Below are 20,405 nucleotides of genomic sequence, written 5' to 3'. Positions count from 1 at the left end.
AGGATTTTAAGAGTTCCATAAGTATTCGAAAGTGACAGATTGCTACAGACAGTTCTGTTTTTGACAGATTCTGTTTTCGTGTGTTGTATGCTTATTCTGATGAATCTATGGCTAGTATCGGGGGGTATGAACCATATAGAAGTTGGAATACAGTAGGTTTAACACCAATTTAAAACAAAAAAGAAGCTAGCCAACCCTCCTCCAGAATGCTCCCCCGGTTGCAAGCTTCGTCGGCCGTCGGATCTGCCCTCTGACGCGTTTGGGCCGTTGGATCTTCACAGTAGTAAAAACCAATTTTCACCTCACAGTCATTTTTGCTGGCCAATGACGGGTGGGCTCGCGTCGTGTGCTTGTTGGCTGGGTTCATCGTCCCCCGTGTAAAAAGTTTTGGCCAATCTGCTCCGCGCGTTCCGCATCCAATCCTAGCCTCGCCTCGTCCCACTGCCACTCCCATTCTAGCCGCCAGACGAACCCTAGCCCCCTTGCCCAATGCCCCCCGATCCCCACAGCCGCCGCACGACCTCGCTCCTTCTTCCCTCCCGCCGCACCCTCTCCTTGCTCGCAGCTGCCTCCTTCCCACCTCCGCCCGAGCTCCGCCTTCCTCGCCTGCCTCCTCCTCCTTGCTATCGGCGGAAGCCTCAAGCCCCGGCATCACCGTCACCAGATCCACCTCGCAACCTCTCTTCCTCCCCTGTCTGACTGCTGCATGGTCGCGTCAGGCCCATGCCGGGGTTGCCGCCACCGCTGCAGCCGATGCCGCTGGATGTATCTATCGGTCCCTCCCGCTCCAGATCGAAAACTGAGAGAGCGACGGGAGGGAAGAAGGGGATCGGGGGAGGGTAGAGCACGGGAGAGAAGGCGAGCTCGCGGCTGACCGCAGCGTGCGAGGCGGATGGGTGAGAAAAATTTGTGGTCGTGCCGCTGGTGACTGGAGATTTGGAATGCGGCCGTGGCCATGGGCGGTCCTGGAGCGGGATCGCGTGTGCGCTGCCTCCAACCTGCTTTGCTGCTCCTGCGATCTCAAGGTATGGTATCGATCTGCTTTGCGCGTTGCTTTAGCAAAACTGATTAGTTATCTATACATAGACGTGTGCAGATCTGAGGACGAAGGGAAGAATAAGAAGAATTTAGCTAGAGATTTGAAGAAGATCAAGGTGATTTTTCTCGCTCCTGTTAAGCTTTGTTATCTCATTTTGATGCTATTGTTTGTGATTGATGTAAACATGAGGAAGATAAGAGATCACAACGAGGCTAAATGAGATTTGTGGTGACCAAAATTCTTTCTTTGTTTACCTACAGAACTTGATTGCACTATTGATTCTGTACTATTTTCCTTTCCTAAAGGAAGATGGCGAGTCATGTAACATCTTTAAAGAAGAGAGAATCTGCATTTTATTCATGTGCTTTCAGTTAGGGTGGATTTGTGTTTTCAGAAATGAGGCAACCTTACATGTACATATTCACATATTTCCTTTATAACACTACCAGCAGACATGAGTTCTTGTGTTTTTAGAGCTGCATGGAAACAGGATTCGGTGCTGCCCACTTAGTCTTTTTTTGCAGATATATTTCCTTTATCACTCCCCCAGCAGACGTGAGTTCTTGTGGCGGGGTTTTTCATGCCGTCATGTTAGGAATTTATTATCGGATTGTAGATGAGGTCCTTCTTCAGTTCACCTACGCTGGGCACTGTTTCCACTTCTTGTTTCTTACTTCAATTCAGCTACCCATTTTTGATTTAAGGTGAATATTGCAGTTTGATGCCTATGATATTCCATATGAAATTCTACTATTTGTTTTAGTTTCTGGAGTTTTCTATTCATTATCCCTAGCCATTATGATGGGTATGTTGACATGCTTCATGGATAGAGAAGTTTAATATCGCTTGCTTGTTGTCTTCTCTGCCCTCGACACGCAGAAGGCCAAAAAAGGCAGAGACGAGTCATGGATCCTGCTGGCAATGGCTACTGGTTGTAGATGGAATTTAAGAAGAGGAATCGCAAAAGTTGTGCCCCATGAGGCCAGCGACCAAAGGCCCGATTCGTTTCCGTTGAAGGTAACCTGCCTGACAATAATTAGAGTCGCATTGGTACTTGCTGATCTTTTAATTTTTTATTAACTATATTGGGCTCTTAACAGATTCTGTAGTTGTCTATTGTTTCTTATTTGCAGGTTATGTTCAGCTTGGCCCTTCATCTGGGTGTATGGTTATCCTCATCTCTATACGCACATGCATGGACAAGCTTCAGTCTGATGAGGAGAAAAACAATCATGTTGAGTTTTAATCAGAACAGGTGGACAACCATGTAAAAGGTAGAGATGTTTATACAAGAATCAATATCACTCAGACTAGCAAGTTCCAGTTTGTCTATTGTGGTGAGCATTAGCAAAATATAAATGTGAATATTACAGTACATAGTTTATGATATTTCATTGAATGTCATCACCTAAATTTATACTAATCAAGCGGAATAACCCAACAACCATTCTTTAAAGACCATATCATAAACTTTATGCAACAATACCTAAATGAAGCTCCAGTACCAAAAGTGGGTTCCACTAACAGCGTCGTGGATTATTTTGAGTTTTCGGCCATTGAACGGGTGAATGCCATGCTTTCCATGGAGATGCTTATACCTTTTATCCTCGGGATGAACGGCTATGTCTGTATCGCCAACCATTGTTTCAGTTCTTGTTGTTGCGACAATAATCTTGTCAAACCCTTCCTCAAGAGGATAGGCAAAGGATTTCAACACAACAAACTGCACATGACTGCTATAACCAGGGACCTTCAGCATAGTTTCCTCTTTAGGCTCTAGATGATCCACCCGAGAAAGCAACATTTTAATAAAGAAGTTGATCTTAGTCGCGGGTGTGGAATCAAACTGTACAACCTAGACAGTATAATAAGCTTTATCAACCTGTATGTCACATATTGCTGTTATAAGTGTGCAGTCCCAGTTCACGAGGCAGAGGAATTGGGAATGTAGTATCTTAATATCACGTTGCTCTGCATTTACTAAATGGACTTCCATATGTATTTTGGGCGGTTGATGGAATAGATGCGCTCTATGCCTACATTATTATGCCTACTATATTCTTATGGTTCTGTCCGTGTTCATTTTGTACGCTGGAAGAACTGTTCTATTTTTGCATCTGCAACCAGCTGCTGCTGCTCAAGATTTGCTCTCCTTTTCCAATGCATGTGCGTTATCTGTGGCTCCAAATATATTTATCTTTTTGTGCATGTTGTCATGGTTGTTGATTGACTGACTGTCTCTCTGTTGCGGATCTATCCGGGGGTCGTCTTATTTTTCAGTCCCGTGTGACTTCCGTTTTATGCTTATATTTGGTGGTTGCGTGTGAGCGGGATGTGTGCTCTTATTTCGACCGTTATACCTGCTTTGCAAGCCGTGGTGCCTTGGTGTGCTTTGCCAGTGCTTTCGTACCTACATACGGTCGCAGAGGATGTGTCTGTTCTTGGCTTCTTGCTGGGGTAGAACAGGAGCTTCCAAGGGATGGTTCTTGTCCAGTTCCTTACTATACACTCTTGCTATTTTGAATAGGTAGTACAGGATGAAGTGGCAGGCTGGAAGAAGTCCAAAGCCAGTTTCCGTCGGATGAGAATTCATAGCATCATTGTGAGGTTGGTGATCACAGTTAATAACAACCAATGTTTTAGTTATCCGTTGTAGACTTTTTTTTCTATGCATGTTTCTTCTATGTAACAAACATAATTTGAGCAGAGTAAGCTTGCCATGGAAACTACGTGTTGATGCCGTGGAGTCCTTTAAAGAAAAATATATTCATAGTCTTGTAGTGAAAGCAGTCAGCAAGCCGAAATCTGAACCATGAAAACGAGTACTAGCATCTTCATCTAAAAATAATATGCCCAGTATTATCATGATTTGAGCACATCAGAAAGAGATGTTGCTGACAGATGTTCTATCATGTTACAAGGCAGTTCATGAATTTAACAAAAAACTATTCCATTTGTTGCAATGCAAGTGATTACCTACAATTTCAAGGCAAACTAATGCCTACTGTCTAATCCTAACTTGCCTTCATCGGAGCAGTTTGTTTGACTTCTAAAGTTCACTTCTGTTAGTTATAAACCCGCGAATATTTGCCCATCTTTGCTTAACGTGTAAATGGACATAGTGGTATATGAAACTCGAATTGTTTCTTTGAACTGCAGATGGAGTTGATTCAAGAACCACATGCTGGAAATACTGCACCATAGTGACATAAGGGGCATCACATTAAGGAAACCTAATGATTCTATATACACCTTCCCAATGCCTGATTGCATATGCCAACAAGATGGAATATGATCTAGGCGTTAGCATACATAACTGAGGGATGCATATCCTCTGCCTTTGTGCAACAAAGGCACCAAAGGCATGGCATTGTTGACTGCATGATGAGGATTTGATGGTCATGATGAAAACTGGAGTGAAATAAAGCATTTGGCGCTTCTCAGGAGATTCTGAAACCCTCTGGCATACCCCAAACCGTTCGATTCTGGATATAATGGTCAAAAGGTGCCTAATGACAATGAATTCCATAGGATTAGAAATTGAGAGGATGCGAGGGATTTTGTAAAGTTAGTAATCTGTAGGTAGTCCACCATATAGCAATCTCCATTTGTTCAATGGGTTGTAGATATGAGTACAACCTGAGTGCCTCGATGTATATTCGAAAACAACAAAGAAAGGAAATTTTTAGTATATCATTACTCATCAGTGCTTGTTCTCGCATTTCATCTTGCCCTTGACAGTTCATATTTATGAGCATGTTCTGATAGTTCAGACCTAACGTTCTTTTTTCTTTCCTTGGGCACTTCCTCAAGAATCTTGTTGAGGTGTCTGTTTCCCCTCTTTGTGTCATGAATGATTGTGATGGCTGCAGGGTCTTCGCAAGGAGTTGAAGGCATATAAAAACCATGGATCCTTTGCTCCTCAAGCCGCAAAATGATCACAGTGATGTCTACGACCTCCTCCTCGATGTATTAATCTCAATCTCATGTTTGATTTTCTTCCCTTTTCTCTTCTAATGATGTAATTTCTTTTACTAATATAACACCATGTATTCCTTTTCTACTTCGAATGAATTTACCGTATATATTTCTTATTTAGTTTAGTTCATCATTCAGAGACGATGGAATATTTTTGTCCTTCACAGGTTAAATGAGCATTACGTAGTCCTTCAGAGATTAAATGAGCATTGCGTAAAAGTATGTCTGAGTTCTCTTTTTTCAAGTGCTTCAAGTAAATGAAATTGTCTATTTCGAATTTAATACCTTTTAATAATAATCATAATGAGAGATGGGTATGTTTTCTCTCTCTCTCTCTCTCTCTCTCTCTCTCTCTCTCTCTCTCTCTGGAAATATGTTTGAATGGCACAAAAAGAGTTCGTAGTTCTTATTCATACCTGAAACACGTGAGGCTCTGCAAATTAAACCTTGTTTTTTTTCAAGGCGCATATGGATTTAGCAGACCATAAGTAAACCGAGTGTATATACATGGCCTGTCCTTAGTAAAGGAAACTATTTTCATCACAAACATGGCTTTAGTTGAAGGTTCTTGCAGCATTAAACTACTTTTATCGACAACATGTCTTCAGCAGGTCTCTGCGCCATTTGGCGCAACGGGTCAACTAGTATAAATAAAGAATGAGTTCATTACAGTACCTTAAGTGGTGATTTTTTCTTTCTTGCACTAACAGAGATCATGAGATTTCCTGTTGAGTTTTGTGTTATGAAGTTTTCATTTGGGTAAAGATTTGCTGGACTATGGAATAAGGAGTGGCAAGACCCTAAGCTTGGGGTTGCCCATGGCACCCCAATATAATTCAAGGACAACCAAAAGCCTAATCTTGGGGATGCCCCGGAAGGCATCCCCTCTTTCGTCTTCGTCTATCGGTAACTTTACTTGGAGGTATATTTTTATTCACCACATGATATGTGTTTTGCTTGGAGCGCCTTGTATGATATGAGTCTTTGCTTTTTAGTTTACCACAATCATCCTTGTTGTACACACCTTTTGGGAGAGACACACATGATTCGGAATTTATTAGAATACTATGTGCTTCACTTATATCTTTTGAGCTAGGCAATTTTGCTCTAGTGCTTCACTTATATCTTTTTAGAGCATGGAGGTGGCTTAATTTTGTAAAAATTACTGATCTCTCATGCTTCACTTATAATATTTTGAGAGTCTTTTATAACAGCATGGTATTTGCTATGGTTATAAAATTGGTCCTAGAATGATGGGCATCCAAGTTGGGTATAATAAAAACTATCATAGAAAGTGCATTAAACACTATGATCAATTTGATGCTTGATAATTGTTTTGAGATATAAAGGTGGTAATGTTAGAGTCATGCTAGTGGGGTAATTATGAAATTGAGAAACCTTGTGTTAAAGTTGGCAAGTCACGTAGCATGCACGTATGGTAAAAGTTGTGTAACAAATTTGTTGCATGGGGTGCTCTTTTGATTGCCTTCCTTATGTGTGGACGTAGGGATCGCACGATGGTTAACTCCTACCAACCCTTCCCCGAGGAGCAGGCATAGTAGTTCTTTGCTTCGATGGCTAGTAAACTTTTGCAATAAGCATATGAGTTCTTTATGACTAATGTGTGTCCATGGATTATACGCACTCTCACCCTTCCACCATTGCTAGCCTTTCTTATGCCACGCAACTTTCGCCGATATTATACACCCACCATTTACCTTCCTCAAAACAACCACCATACCTACCTATTATGGCATTTCCATAGCCATTCCGAGATATATTGCCATGCAACTTTCCACCGTTCTGTTTATTATGACACGCTCCATCATTATCATATTGCTTTTGCATGATCATGTAGTTGACATCATATTTGTGGCAAGGCCACCTTCCTAATTCTTTTATACATGTCACTCTTAATTCATTGCATATCCCGATACACCGCCGGAGGCATTCACATAGAGTCATATTTTGTTCTAAGTATTTAGTTGTAATTCTTGCGTTGTAAATCAATAAAAGTGCGATATCTTCATTATTAGAGCATTGTCCCAAGTGAGGAAAGGATGATGAAGACTATGATTCCCCCACAAGTCGGGCTGAGACTTCGGACTTTATAAAAATAAACGAGTCCAAAGAAGCCCAAATAAAAAAAATCCAAAGAAGGCCACCAAAAAAATGAGAGAAAAGAGAGAAGGGACAATGTTACTATCCTCCTTCCACACTTGTGCTTCAAAGTAGCACCATGATCTTCATGATAGAGAGTCTCCTATGTTGTCACTTCCATAAACTAGTGGGAATTTTTCATTATAGAACATGGCTTGTATATTCCAATGATGGGCTTCCTTAAAATGCCCTAGGTCTTCGTGAGCAAGCAAGTTGGATACACACCCACTTAGTTTCTTTTGTTGAGCTTTCATATATTTATAGCTCTAGTGCATCCGTTGCATGGCAATCCCTACTCACTCACATTGATATCTATTAATGGGCATCTCCATAGCCCGTTGATACGCCTAGTTGATGTGAGACTATCTTCTCCCATTTTGTCGTCTTCACAGCCAGCACTCTATTCCACATATAGTGCTATATCCATGGCTTGCGCTCATGTATTGCGTGAGAGTTGAAAAAGCTGAAGCGCGTTAAAAATTATGAACCAATTTCTTAACTAAAACCGAGGTTGTGCATGATGGGAGTATTTTGTGTGATGAAAATGAAGCATAGCCTAACTATATGATTTTGTAGGGATAATCTTTATTTGGCTATGCTATTTTGATAAGACATGATTACTTGTTAGTATGCTTGAAGTATTACTATTTTTATGTTAAATGAGCTTTTATCTTGAATCATTTGGATCTGAACATTCATGCCACAATAAGGAAAATTACATTGAGAAGGATGCTAGGTAGCATTCCACATCAAAAATTATGTTTTTATCATTTACCTACTCGAGGACGAGCATGAATTAAGCTTGGAGATGCTTGATACGTCTCCAATGTATCTATATTTTTTGATTGTTCCATGCTATTATATTACCTGTTTTGGATGTTTATGGGCTTTGCTTTACACTTTTATATCATTTTTGGGACTAACCTACTAACCGGAGGCCCAGCCCGAATTGATGTTTTTTTGTCTATTTCAGTGTTTCGAAGAAAAGGAATATCAAACGGAGTCCAAACGGAATGAAACCTTCAGGAGCGATCTTTTTGGAACAAAAAAATCCAGGAGAATTGGAGTGGACTTCAAGAAGCAGCTGAGGCGGCCATGAGGGTGCAAGGCGCGCCCTAGGGGGGTGGGTGCGCCCCCCACCCTCATGGGCCCCTCGTGGCTCCCTTGACCGACTTCCTTCGCCTATATATATCTACGTACCTCGAAAACATCCTGGAGCACCATGAAAACCTATTTCCACCACCGCAACCTTCTGTATCCACGAGATCCCATCTTGGAGCCTTTGCCGGCGCTCCGTCGGAGGGGCAATCGATCACGGAGGGCATCTACATCAACACCATAGCCTCTCTGATGAGTTGTGAGTAGTTTACCACAGACCTTCGGGTCCATAGTTATTAGCTAGATGGCTTCTTCTCTCTCTTTAAATCTCAATACAAAGTTCACCTCGATCTTCTTAGAGATCTATTCGATGTAACTCTTTTTGCAGTGTGTTTGTCGAGATCCGATGAATTGTGGGTTTATGATCAAGTTTATCTATGAGAAATATTTGAATCTCCTCTGAATTCTTTTATGTATGATTGGTTATCTTTGCAAGTCTCTTCGAATTATCAGTTTGGTTTGGCCTACTAGATTGATCTTTATTGCAATGGGAGAAGTGCTTAGCTTTGGGTTCAATCTTGCGGTGTCCTTTCTAAGTGATAGCAGGGGCAGCAAGGTATGTATTGTATTGTTGCGATCGAGGATAAAAAAGATGGGGTTTATATCATATTGCTTGAGTTTATCCCTCTACATCATGTCATCTTGCCTCATGCGTTACTCTATTCTTATGAACTTAATACTCTAGATGCATGCTGGATAGCGGTCGATGTGTGGAGTAATAGTAGCAGATGCAGGCAGGAGTCGGTCTACTTGTCGCGGACGTGATGCCTATATACATGATCATGCCTAGATAATCTCATAACTATGCACTTTTCTATCAATTGCTCGACAATAATTTGTTCACCCACCATAATACTTATACTATCTTGAGAGAAGCCACTAGTGAAACCTATGGCCCCCAAGTCTATCTTTTATCATATAAGTTTCCAATCTACTTTATTTTGCATCTTTACTTTTCAATCTATATCATAAAAATACCAAAAATATTTATCTTATCTTATTATCTCTATCAGATCTCACTTTTGCAAGTGGCCGTGAAGGGATTGACAACCCCTTTATCGCGTTGGTTGCGAGGTTCTTGTTTGTTTGTGTAGGTACGAGGGACTTGTGAGGAGCCTCCTACTGGATTGATACCTTGGTTCTCAAAAACTGAGGGAAATACTTACGCTACTTTGCTGCATCACCCTTTCCTCTTCAAGGGAAAACCAACACAGTGCTCAAGAGGTAGCAGCACACCGAAGAATTATCGGTCCGAAGAGATAACCTTTCAAGTGGCTCCTTTCAACAGCGGATATCACGCCCTGTTAGGGCGAGACGCATTTGCAAGCTTCCAAGCTAGACCCAACTATGGGTACATGAAGCTCAAGATGCTCGGGCCCAATGGAATCATCACTCTTGCCAGTGATCCGGACATAGCAATCCGCGTCGAAAACAAAACCGCCGCCTTGGCCCTCAAGGAATTGTCTAAAGCCCTCGCAGCCGAACAAGTAACCGCATTGTGCTCCACGGTGGATAGGGACGACGTGATACTTGATAAATGATTCTAATCCACCTCCTTCAAACCAGCAGACGAAATAGTCAAATTCCAGGTCCACCCAACGGACTCCATGAAGACAGCATCCATCGGGGCACAGCTAGACCCCACGGTCGACGCCGCACTACGGGCGTTCCTACGCAATAACTGGGACATATTTGCCTGGCACCCTTCTGATATGCCAGGAATCCCATGCAGGCTGGTTGAACATAGCCTAAACATATTGAAGGGATTCAAGCCGGTCAAGCAAACATGACAGCGCTTTTCCGAACCCAAACGACAAGCCATGGGAGAGGAGCTAGCCAAGTTGCTCGAGGCCGGATTCATCAGAGAGATAAAACACCCGGACTGACTGGCAAACCTGGTGATGGTACCAGAGAAGGATAAATCCTGGCACATATGCGTCGATTTCAAAGACCTCAACAAGGCTTTCCCTAAGGATCCTTTTCCCCTCCCCCGCATTGATCAGATCATCAATGCTACCGCAGGAGACGACTCGCTGTGTTTCCTCGACGCACACTCAGGATACCATCAAATTAAGATGAAGGAGTTCAGTCAAGCCGCAATGGCATTTATCACCCCATACGGGCCTTTCTGCTTCAACACTATGCCTTTCGGGCTCAAAAACGCTGGTGCCACCTATCAATGCATGATTTAAACATGCTTGGAAAAACAAATTGGCAAGACAGTTGAAGCATACATGGATGATGTAGTCATCAAAACTAGGCACGTCGAATCCTTAATAGACTATCTGCGTCTCACATTCGACAACCTCTGAACATATGACATCAAGCTCAATTCAGAAAAGTGCATTTTTGGCGTTCCCGCTGGAAATCTTGTCAGGACCCCGACTCGATGCCACATCGATCTAGCATGTAACACCTCATATCGCTTTGCGGCCTCACGCACGGTATCCCCACGGGTGTCGTCTTACCTTTGCCCGGGACCGTTTGCGCATTTTGGCACACGTATATGAAGGTGTCGCTAGCATCCATATGATAAAGAGCCCGGGCTGACATGACTAGTCGTAAACCCAAAGTGGCACAGACTTACAGGGACAGGCATCCATGACCCAGCTTCGAACGTGTCGGTCATCAGCAAGTGGGTCCGGGCTGTAGCACTGGGCTAGCAGGACTCCGGTAAACCGGGCTGTAGCGGGCTAACAGGACTTCGGTACTCAAAGCGTGACATTTCCCCGAAGGGACAGACACAGGAACGAAGAAGGACACATGCCGGCCAGCCTAAGTGTTCCAGAGCAGTAGCAAGCTACCATGGCTCAGCGGTAACACTAGGAGACATTTCCCGGTAAGAGAGGCTACTAAAGATAAACAACTAGATAGTCAGATCCCACACATAGCACTACACATTACACGTACGCATAACATGCAAGTATGTGCTGTACAACATGGCATCACAGCATAACTCAACAATTATATAGATAAAGGCTCAGAAGAGCCATCATAGCATTTATTGCAAACAGGGGTCACAAGACCCGTCATACAGAGCATACAAGCAACAAGCGGAAGCATTACATGTCTGGGTACAGACATCTATAAATGAAAAAGGCTGAAGAGCCTGACTATCTACAACATCCGATCAAGATCGTAGCTGAGGTACTAGCTACTAGTCGAAGTCCACGAGAACACTAGTAAGACCGAAGTCTCCGCTGCAAAAACATAATTAAAGCAACATGAGTACAAAGGTACTCAGCAAGACTTACATTAGATCCTATCATACATGCATCTGTATCAAGAGATAATGTGGGGTTTAGCTGCAGCAAGCCAGCTTTGACTCTGTGGCTATCCTGTTCTACGACTACCAGGAACTCTGGAGGTGAAACAACGAACACGAGTCCACTAATCACCATACAATACACTACTATGGATTCATCCCCGTCTCCCTACGAGAAGGCCATCCATAGCACTCACACTTGTCTTGAGCATTTTATAGTATCCACTTCAAGTTGTCTATGTACCATGTAAGCATCCAAGAAGTCCATAACCGCGGACCCGGCTATTCGAATAGATCATGTTAACCCTGCAGGGGTGTACTTCTTCACACACGCTCTCGCCACTTACCGCCATGTACACGTCATGTATCTCGGCAACCTTCAAGCGGAAGCCTGGCGAGGGTGTCGGCCACGACCTGACTAACCACACAAGACTCTAGTCCAGGTTTATCGCCTATTCGGGTTCCATCCGCAAGGAGATCCGGCCGGGGTGTCGCTTACGGCCCCAAACGATGTGTACAGGGTTCCCGAGCCCACCAACCGGGTGCCACTCGGTACACCGGGCCACGTGTGCCTAGTCTGTCCCAAGCCCACCCTGCCGGGTGCCACTTGGTAGAAAAATAGCACTACCTACAAACACCAGAAACTAGTTGCGACTCCTGGACAGAGATCAAGTTGGTTAATAAGTCGAGAGGGGTCGAGTTACCGGAACCCAATGTGTGGTAGTATCGAGTCATTGGACAACATACACAGAACTCAGTGCTTAAGGACGGTTCCAGTGAGACAACCCACCATGTACTCCTACATGGTCTCTCACCGCTACCTTTACCAAATCGAGTTCACACACTTAACTCTCAGCAATAGAACATATCGTGACACTCCAATTCATTCCCAATGAACCAGACCTGACACAACTCTAAGCAATAGCAGGCATAGCATGGTAGGAACACATCAGTGGCTTCAATCAACTCCTACACATGCTAGTGGGTTTCAACTATTTACTGTGGCAATGACAGGTCATGCAGAGGAATGGGTTCAACTACCGCAGCACAAAGTAGCAGATGAATCGTTGTTGTCCTAATGCAATAACTGAGAGCAGGAGAGAGAGGGTAGGGTTTTATCAAAATGAACAAGGGGGTATGCTTGCCTGGTAAAACAACAAGGGAGGCACTGCTTCACAGACAGGTACTCTGGAACGTCTCCGGAGCAGGACCTATCGAGAAGGAACGGTGCCGGCAATCAATACACAATCATATGCAACAATATGATGCATGAACATGGCATGTAGATGTGATGCTGTTGAGCTAATGCAACTAGTGTTCAATTGGTTTGAAGTCCATTTGAACCAAAGGTTCAAATGCATTTCTAAATTAGGTCTCTTATATATGCCATAATGTGTTTTCCCATATTCAGCATGTATAAGTTGGTTTTTCATGCGTGAAACTAGTACAGATGGAAAGGTTGCATTTTTCTGATAATTTTTCATATATAAATTATTTCAATCTGAGCTACGGTTGAATTGTTATGAATTTTTTGAAGTTTAAATCAATTTCTGGATTTTCTGAATTATTTTAATTCCAGAAAATGTATAATTGCGTCAGCATGACGTCAGCACGACGTCAGCGGGTCAACGCGGCTGTCCAGGTCAAACCTGACGTGTGGGACCCACACGTCAGTGACAGGGGGTTAACAGGGGTTATTTTAATTTAATTAAATGGTTAGGGGGGGTCGGGCCCACTGGTCAGCCTTAGGGGGGGGGGTTAGCGCGGTTGACCGGTCAATCCCGCCGGCATTTAGCCGCCGGCGAGGCCCGAGACGGCGGAGGGGCTCGGGATCGCCGTTCCGGCGACCATTCGGGCGGCGGAGACCACCCACGCGAAGCCCACGCTCACGCGCATCCAGGGGAGCTGGTGGGGGGCTGCGGGGGCGCCGGAGCTCGCCGGAGCAGAGCTCAGGGCGGCGGCCGGAGTTCGGCAACTTGCGGCCGCGGCGTTGTGGTGCACGGCAGGGGAGACGGAGGGTTCCTACGGGCTCCTGGCGTCACCAGGAACACGGGGACGCGCGCGGAAAGGACCGGCTTGGGCTCGTGCCACCGTGGCGCCATGGCCGGCGGCGAGGGGCTTACGGGCGCGGTGGCGAGCTAGCTAGACGGGGCAAACGGACACGGGGAGGAGGGGATTCGGTGCGGGGGCTCACCGCGGAACTAGCGAGCGCGAGGGCGAGGTCGGGGATGTCCGGTAGCTCCCGAATCGCCGGCGAGGGTCCACGGCGGCCGGAGTCGAATTGGCGGCGGCGACGGCTCCACGGGGCACTCCGGCTCGCGTGGCTCGGCGAGGAGGTAGCTGGCGATGAGGCGGAGCTCCTGGGGACGACGGGGAGGCGAGGGGGAGGCGGTGGCTACGGCAACGGCGGGCGATGGCGGCGGCTGCGCTCGGGTGCGCTCGGGGAAGAGAGAAACAGGGAGGAGGGAGAGCGAGAGGGAGGGGAAAAAGACCGGGGCGGCTGCGTGGCGACGTGCGGTCCATCCAGAGCGAGAGAAGGAAGCAGGAGGTGGCCAGGGAAGCAGGAGGTGGAGGCGCGGCGGTGCGCGCGCGTCGGCACGCGCCGTTCCCCTGTCGGGGAGGAAGACGACAGAGGAGGGGCCAGGTGGGCTGGGCCGCCTCTTGGCTGGCCGGCCTGCTGCTGCTGGGCTGCGCAGGGGAGGGGAGGCCCAGGTAAGTCCCTCCTTCCTTTTATTTCTGTTTTCTAATTCTTCTGACATTTGTTTTGATTTAATAAATATATTAAATCATTTAATTTTATTATGCCAATTTTTGCAGGAGCTGGATATATTATTCCAGAGCTCTTTTATAAATGGCATAATTTTTGGCCATATTTCTTATATATAGAAATATATTTCCAAAGCAAATATTTATCGAATTAATCCAAATAGCCAAAATAAAATGTCCATGAGCTCCTAAAAATATTGTTTTGATTTTTTTATCTCTGTCCAATATTTTCAGAGGGCAACATGAGCATTTTTCTTGGACCCTTTTGGAGAAATTTTTATTTGGGTCATTTTCAAAAATGATTCTGAGGGTTCCACCAATCCTCATTTCAAATTTAAATGAAATTTAAATATGATGCACAAATGGCTAGCTAGCCTAGGTCATACCAGACTAGGGATGTGACAAATCTTCTGGGCTTCATCGTTTCCAATAGAGTAATTGAGGCAAACCCAGCTAAAATCTGAGCTTTATCACAGTTGGCTACACCAACAGACCTTAAACAAGTCCAAAAATTATCCGGATATGTGGCAACTTTAAGCTGCTTTATCTCTAGGTTAGGAGAAAAGGCATTGCCACTCTATCGCCTTCTCCGACGCACCGATCACTTCGAGTGGACGGACGCGGCAACAGCCGGATTGGAAGAAATAAAGGCTCTTCTAGCAAGCAACCCAATCCTCGCCGCGCCAAACGTCGGCGAACCCATGTTATTATACATATCGGCCACACACCAAGTTGTGAGTGCGGTGCTCGTCGTTGAACGAGAGGAGGGTAGACACAAATTCCTGCTCTAGAAGCCGGTATACTACGTATCCACTCTCCTCACACCATGCAAATCCGGTACCCTCATTACCAAAAAATAGGATACGCAGTTTTCATGGCATCCCGAAAACTACGACACTACTTTCAAGAGTGCTCGATAACAGTGGCCTCCAAAGTACCTCCGAACGACATAATAAACAACCGCGACGCTACGTGTCGGATTGCCAAGTGGGCCATTGAGCTCCTCCCATTTGACATATCATACAAACCGCGCCAGGCAATTAAATCCCAGGTATTGGCCAACTTCATCGCTGAATGGACAGAGGCCAAACTCCCTAAAGAGTACGACACATATTCCAACTGGGTCATGCACTTCGACGGCTCTAAAATGCTGGCAGGCCTAGGGGCAGGCGTTGTCCTGACATCCCCTACTGGGGATACTGTTCATTACGTCCTACAAATATTATTCACGGACTCCAACAATGCACCCGAATACAAAGCTTTACTGCATGGTCTTCGGATGGCCGTCTCCATGGGCATAGAACGCCTGGAAGTGCGCGGGGATTCAATCCTCGTGTCAGTGTCTTGGGAACTGGGGTCTCCAGACTTGCCTGCCTACGGCCTGCAGCGTGGCTCACCGGCGGCCCAGTGCGACCTGTCGCCATCAACAAACACTCAAGACCCTCACGAGGGGCCAAGCCTCGCGGGGCGGACGACGCAAGGCCTCCCCAGGGGAGACCTCACCAGGCAGGCTCACGAGGAGGCGGAGAGATCAATGCAAGGAGTACCTCACAAGGTGCTCATGACACAAGCCATGACGATCGAGACTAGGCGGGCGCCAGCCTGCGTAGTGTGCTCGTTTCCTCTTTGGTGCAAAGGGGGCAAGCGCATGAGAGGAGTACCGAGGCATCAAGCAAAGGTTTCCATATCATTGCAACGAGACCAAGACCAGTAGGACGGCAGGACGGAGGTCACCGTGGAGCCCAAGACGACGTCATCACCAGTGCCTTTGGCAGTCGAAGACCACCTTTAGTCAGGATAGCTTGTACTAGCTGTCCCCTTTCAAAATGGCCGTTGTTGGCTCCCTTCCCGCTCAATATTTGGGAAGACGACCAGGGCCTCTATATATAGAGAGATAGCCACCACAGTAGGGGGAATCCGATAAAAATCCTTCCCAAGTAGAACACCACCACCACAAGAACACCCCATGTGAGGCTGTTCTTCCCCCTATACTGTTCATCATCATCCCAAGAGGCAATCCACCACACCACACACAGGAGTAGGGTATTACACCACAACGGTGGCCCAAACCTGTATAAATCTTGTGTCTCTTATGTTGTTCATCGCGCTAGCTTAGATTCACGGCGAGGTTTTGGGGCGTGTATCGATAGAGAGAAGATCTTCGTGCGCACCCCAGAGTTTGAACTTGAAGGGTTTTTCCGGAACCTGATATCTGACATTTGGCACTGATGAGGATACAGACCCGGGGTAGGGTCATAGACCTGACCTATACGCCCTACCCAAGGTCACTACCCTAGAAGCAAAGAAGTCCAAGAGACAACAAAGAACCCCCAGTCAAAGGTGTCGAGTGCAATCCACTCGACCAATCGTATCACTCGGGTAGCCCTCCTACCTGATGTCACTCGACCATACATGGAATCACTCGACCTACTGAAGACCAGGAGTCGCTCAGCACTGCAACGGTCAGGCGTTCACTCCGTAATCTTTAAGATCATAAATAGCACTTATGGCTGGCGTTATCAATAACGCCCCGTCTTTATGTACATTGAACCCCTTGTAATGGAGGATGGCTGGGGTCCTGGCACACTCTATATAAGCCACCCCCTCCTCTGGCACAAGGGTTCACTACAAAAAAAAGACACATCCGTGACATTTTGGGCCCAACAATTTTTTTTTCTGTCATACATATGACACTTCTATGACGATAATTGTGACAAAACCCGGTATCATCTTAGATGTGGTGGGATCCTACTTCTATGACAAAAAATCATGATAGAAAATGGGCTTTTCATCCTGGGCGGGCCGGAGACACAGCTGCATGACATTCTTTGGGTCGTCCATGACGGAAAAAACCGTGGTAGAAGCGAGGGAGAGGAAAATTTCGGGGAGTTCTCGGTTACGGTGGGTGGTTGGGGGCCGAGCAATGCGCATTTCTCTCATACACGTACGCGCATGTGTGCGAGGTGTTGGCTCTAACTGAACCCAAGCGAGGCGTTGGGCTCTATTTGAACCCGAGGGATTGCACTGCAGGCTACGCGTCACTGAACCCGAGCGATCGATCGATGGTTGTTAACTGAACCTGATCGAGCGATTCCTTTGCTACTGCTACTAACTGAAGCCGATCAATGTTGCCGCTGGGATGAACAGTGAGTGTTGCAGGGGGGGGGGTTGGATGAACAGTGAGCGGTGGGGGTGGATGAACAGGACCCCGTGGCGTTGCCTCGATCGAGCCGGTTGTGGCTGGATGAACAAGACCCCGTGGAGGGCTGGATGAATAGGACGACCCCGTGGAGGGCTGAATGAATAGTAGATAGTGGAGGAGTGCCCGTGGAGGGGTGGTTGAACAGTAGCCGGTGGAGTAGTGCGCGGTGGAGGCTGGATGAACAGGAGCCCGTGGAGGCTGGAGGAGGTCGACGGTAGCCCGTGCAGGCTGGAGGAGGTCGACGGTGGAGATGAACAGTATCTCGTGGAGTCCCATTTTGCGGTACGCCACACCTCTCCCAATGAACACGACCCCCATTTCGATCGTAGCGCTCCAACACAAGTCCGTTTCGTCCGTTTTGCGGTACGCCACACCCCTCGCGATCAACAGGACCCCCGTTTCGACCGTAGGAGGTCTGTTTCCTCCGTTTTGCGATACGCCAGACCCCTCCCGATGAACAGGATCCCATTTCGAACGTGGCCGGTCGAACACAAGGTCGTTTCCTCCGTTCTGCGGTACGCCAGGCCTCATTTCCATTTCCTGTTCCGTCCAAGCCCTCCCGATGAACACGACGACGCATTCCATTCCGACCCAGCCGGTTGGCTCCCCATGAACACGATGACGACGATGTTTCTCCGTTCCGACCCAGCCATGTACACGAGCCCTAGCCATACGTATGCGCGAGTAGGCGTTCGAGACCCCGTCCAAATGTACACATACGTGGCTGTATTTTCTTTCTTGCACACTGGCCGCTGTACGGACGTGTACATGCTACGTGCGCGACTCTACTACGACACGTACACGCCTCTACTACGACACGTGTGCACCTCTACTACGACACGTGCGCGCCTCTACATCCTCCAGTATGTACGTACACGTTCGCGACCAGAATGACAATGCTACGTATGCTTCGACCAGGTGGGTCCCGACTATCAAGCACTTCCTTGCGTGCGAAGATGTAGCTGGTGGGTCCCAGCAGTCAGGGGGGCGAATTGTTTTTTTGCCTGGATGCACTTCCTTGCGTGCGAAGGTGTAACTAGTGGTTCCCAGCAGTCAGGGGGAAAGGTTTTTTCGCGAAATACGGTGGCCCGTTCGGTGGGTCCCTGCTGTCAGGTGGAGGAATAATTATTTTGCGCGTAATAAGGAGGCACTTCCCTGCGGCCGCCGTGGACCCAGCTGTCAGCCTCTCCACGCACAGTACTCTTCCGATGGAAGTCGGTCGTTGACCACATTGACCATGCTGCATCGAGAGCACCACGACGGTGGACGATGGCGAGGCCTAGGAAGGGGACAACGCGGAGCTGAGGAAGACGCGGCAGTGGATGCCCATGCAAAGAGGAGTACGAGGGTTCACTGGTTCGGCTGCGGTGTGAGGCTGCCGTTGCCACAGAATAACAGGGGGTGTGGGTGAGTAGAGGGATGGTCTGGCCAGCGGTGGGAGTAGTAAGGTGCGGTGAGGCCTCCACGGCATCACAGGCGGCCACGGGAGGCAGGAGCATGCGACACGACCGGCGCTGGTTTGGGCGGCTGGAGCAAGAAGACCAGAGGTTGAAGAAGCACTATGGCCGTTGGATGAACATCGTACGGTAACAGGAGCTAGAATCCTTCATATTGACTAAGTTGACAAAGCCCTCCGTCCCAGTCAACTTGGTAGGCCCACAAGTCAGTCTCCCACTATGCTGGGTTCTAGCCGGCAGGGGGAGTATTCATTTTTTTTGTGCGTAATAAGGAGGCACTTCCTTGCGTGCGAAGATAGCTGGTGGGTCCGACCTGTTAGCGGGGGGCACATTTTTTTCGCGAAATACAGAGGCCCTTCCGGTGGGTCCCAGATGTCAGGTGGAGGAATCATTATTTTGCGCGTAATAAGGAGGCATTTCCTTGTGTGTGGCCGTGGACCCAGCTGTCAGCCTCTCCATGCACAATCTACTTCCGATGGTGTCGTTCGTTGACCATGTTGACCAATGCGCGCCAAGCGCATTCAAGGTGGTGGACGACGGCGAGACCCCGGACATCAATGAGCCGAAGATGGGAAGACGCGGGAGTAGAGTCACAGACGGAGAGGTGTACGTGGGTTAACTGGTTCTAGTGCGGTGTGGTTCGGCAGTCGGTGGAGAAGAACAGGAGGTGTGGAGGGGTGGAGGGATGGGCTGGCCAACTATGGAGTAGCGCTTCATAGCAAAGTGTGCTAAGCAGAGCTGCTAGCAGCAGGAGGCGGGAGGTGGTCCCGGCGGCGCTGGAGGAAGAAGATGAGAGATTGAAGATGGATGCCGGTCGTTGGATGTAAATCCAACAACTAACATGTCAGAATCATTTGTTGACTAAATTGACAACGACTTGTGTTGGCTTCGACCTATTGGCCCACATTTCAGCCTCCAAAAATGTGGTACGTATTCAACCCATTTTTTCAGAATTTACAGTCCTTTTTTTGCGCGGTAGAATTTACCGTCAATTTGATCTTTTTTCGAATTACAGCCATTAGCTGGGCTGGGTGAACAAATAATGTAGCGTCCATGCAGCCCATTTATTTTTATTTCCTAAAAAATTACACGCCATTTGCACTTTCTCGAAATACACGATTTTGCTGGGCTGATTCTAATTATAATGTTGGGTTGGGCCAACAATGTTATCAAAAAATAAAAAGGGGCTGAGCATTTTGTTATAAATATATTTAAATAATAAGTGATATTATTACATTCTTCCTTAAATCTTACCGAGCTTTTGTACACAATCACTACGATTTTCATGCCAAAATAATCCAGGATTTTATTGTTAAGAAATTATTTTTATAAGTTAATAAGATGTGGGATATTGTTTTCTTACATATGTAAGTATCTGTT

At 46.7% G+C, this 20,405-nt stretch overlaps 1 protein-coding gene and 1 long non-coding RNA gene across 3 annotated transcripts; both read left to right on the top strand.

The window, feature by feature from the left end:
* Positions 1 to 443: 443 nt before the first annotated feature.
* Positions 444 to 2,961, top strand: LOC123162732 (uncharacterized). 2 transcript variants are annotated; one of them, XR_006481449.1, is made up of 4 exons: positions 444 to 1,154; positions 1,564 to 1,743; positions 1,919 to 2,056; positions 2,173 to 2,961. XR_006481449.1 is itself a non-coding variant. In XM_044580498.1 (3 exons), exons 1-3 carry the CDS (start codon positions 942 to 944, stop codon positions 2,308 to 2,310), a joined length of 489 nt encoding a protein of 162 aa, XP_044436433.1. In that variant the 5' UTR covers positions 452 to 941; the 3' UTR covers positions 2,311 to 2,873. The 2 variants fall into 2 exon arrangements, 1 of the variants encoding a protein (XP_044436433.1); XM_044580498.1 differs by lacking the exon at positions 1,564 to 1,743 and having other exon boundaries at positions 452 to 1,154; positions 2,173 to 2,873.
* Positions 2,962 to 3,129: 168 nt separating this feature from the next.
* LOC123162733 (uncharacterized) lies at positions 3,130 to 4,742 on the top strand. The gene is made up of 3 exons (XR_006481450.1): positions 3,130 to 3,205; positions 3,567 to 3,646; positions 4,199 to 4,742. It is a non-coding gene; the product is annotated as an uncharacterized lncRNA (long non-coding RNA).
* Positions 4,743 to 20,405: the final 15,663 nt, after the last annotated feature.

This window comes from Triticum aestivum, chromosome 7B (assembly GCF_018294505.1).
Source record: "Triticum aestivum cultivar Chinese Spring chromosome 7B, IWGSC CS RefSeq v2.1, whole genome shotgun sequence".
NCBI lineage: Eukaryota > Viridiplantae > Streptophyta > Magnoliopsida > Poales > Poaceae > Triticum > Triticum aestivum.
Note: the sequence above shows the minus strand (reverse complement) of the source record. Positions and strands in the feature narration are given on the sequence as shown.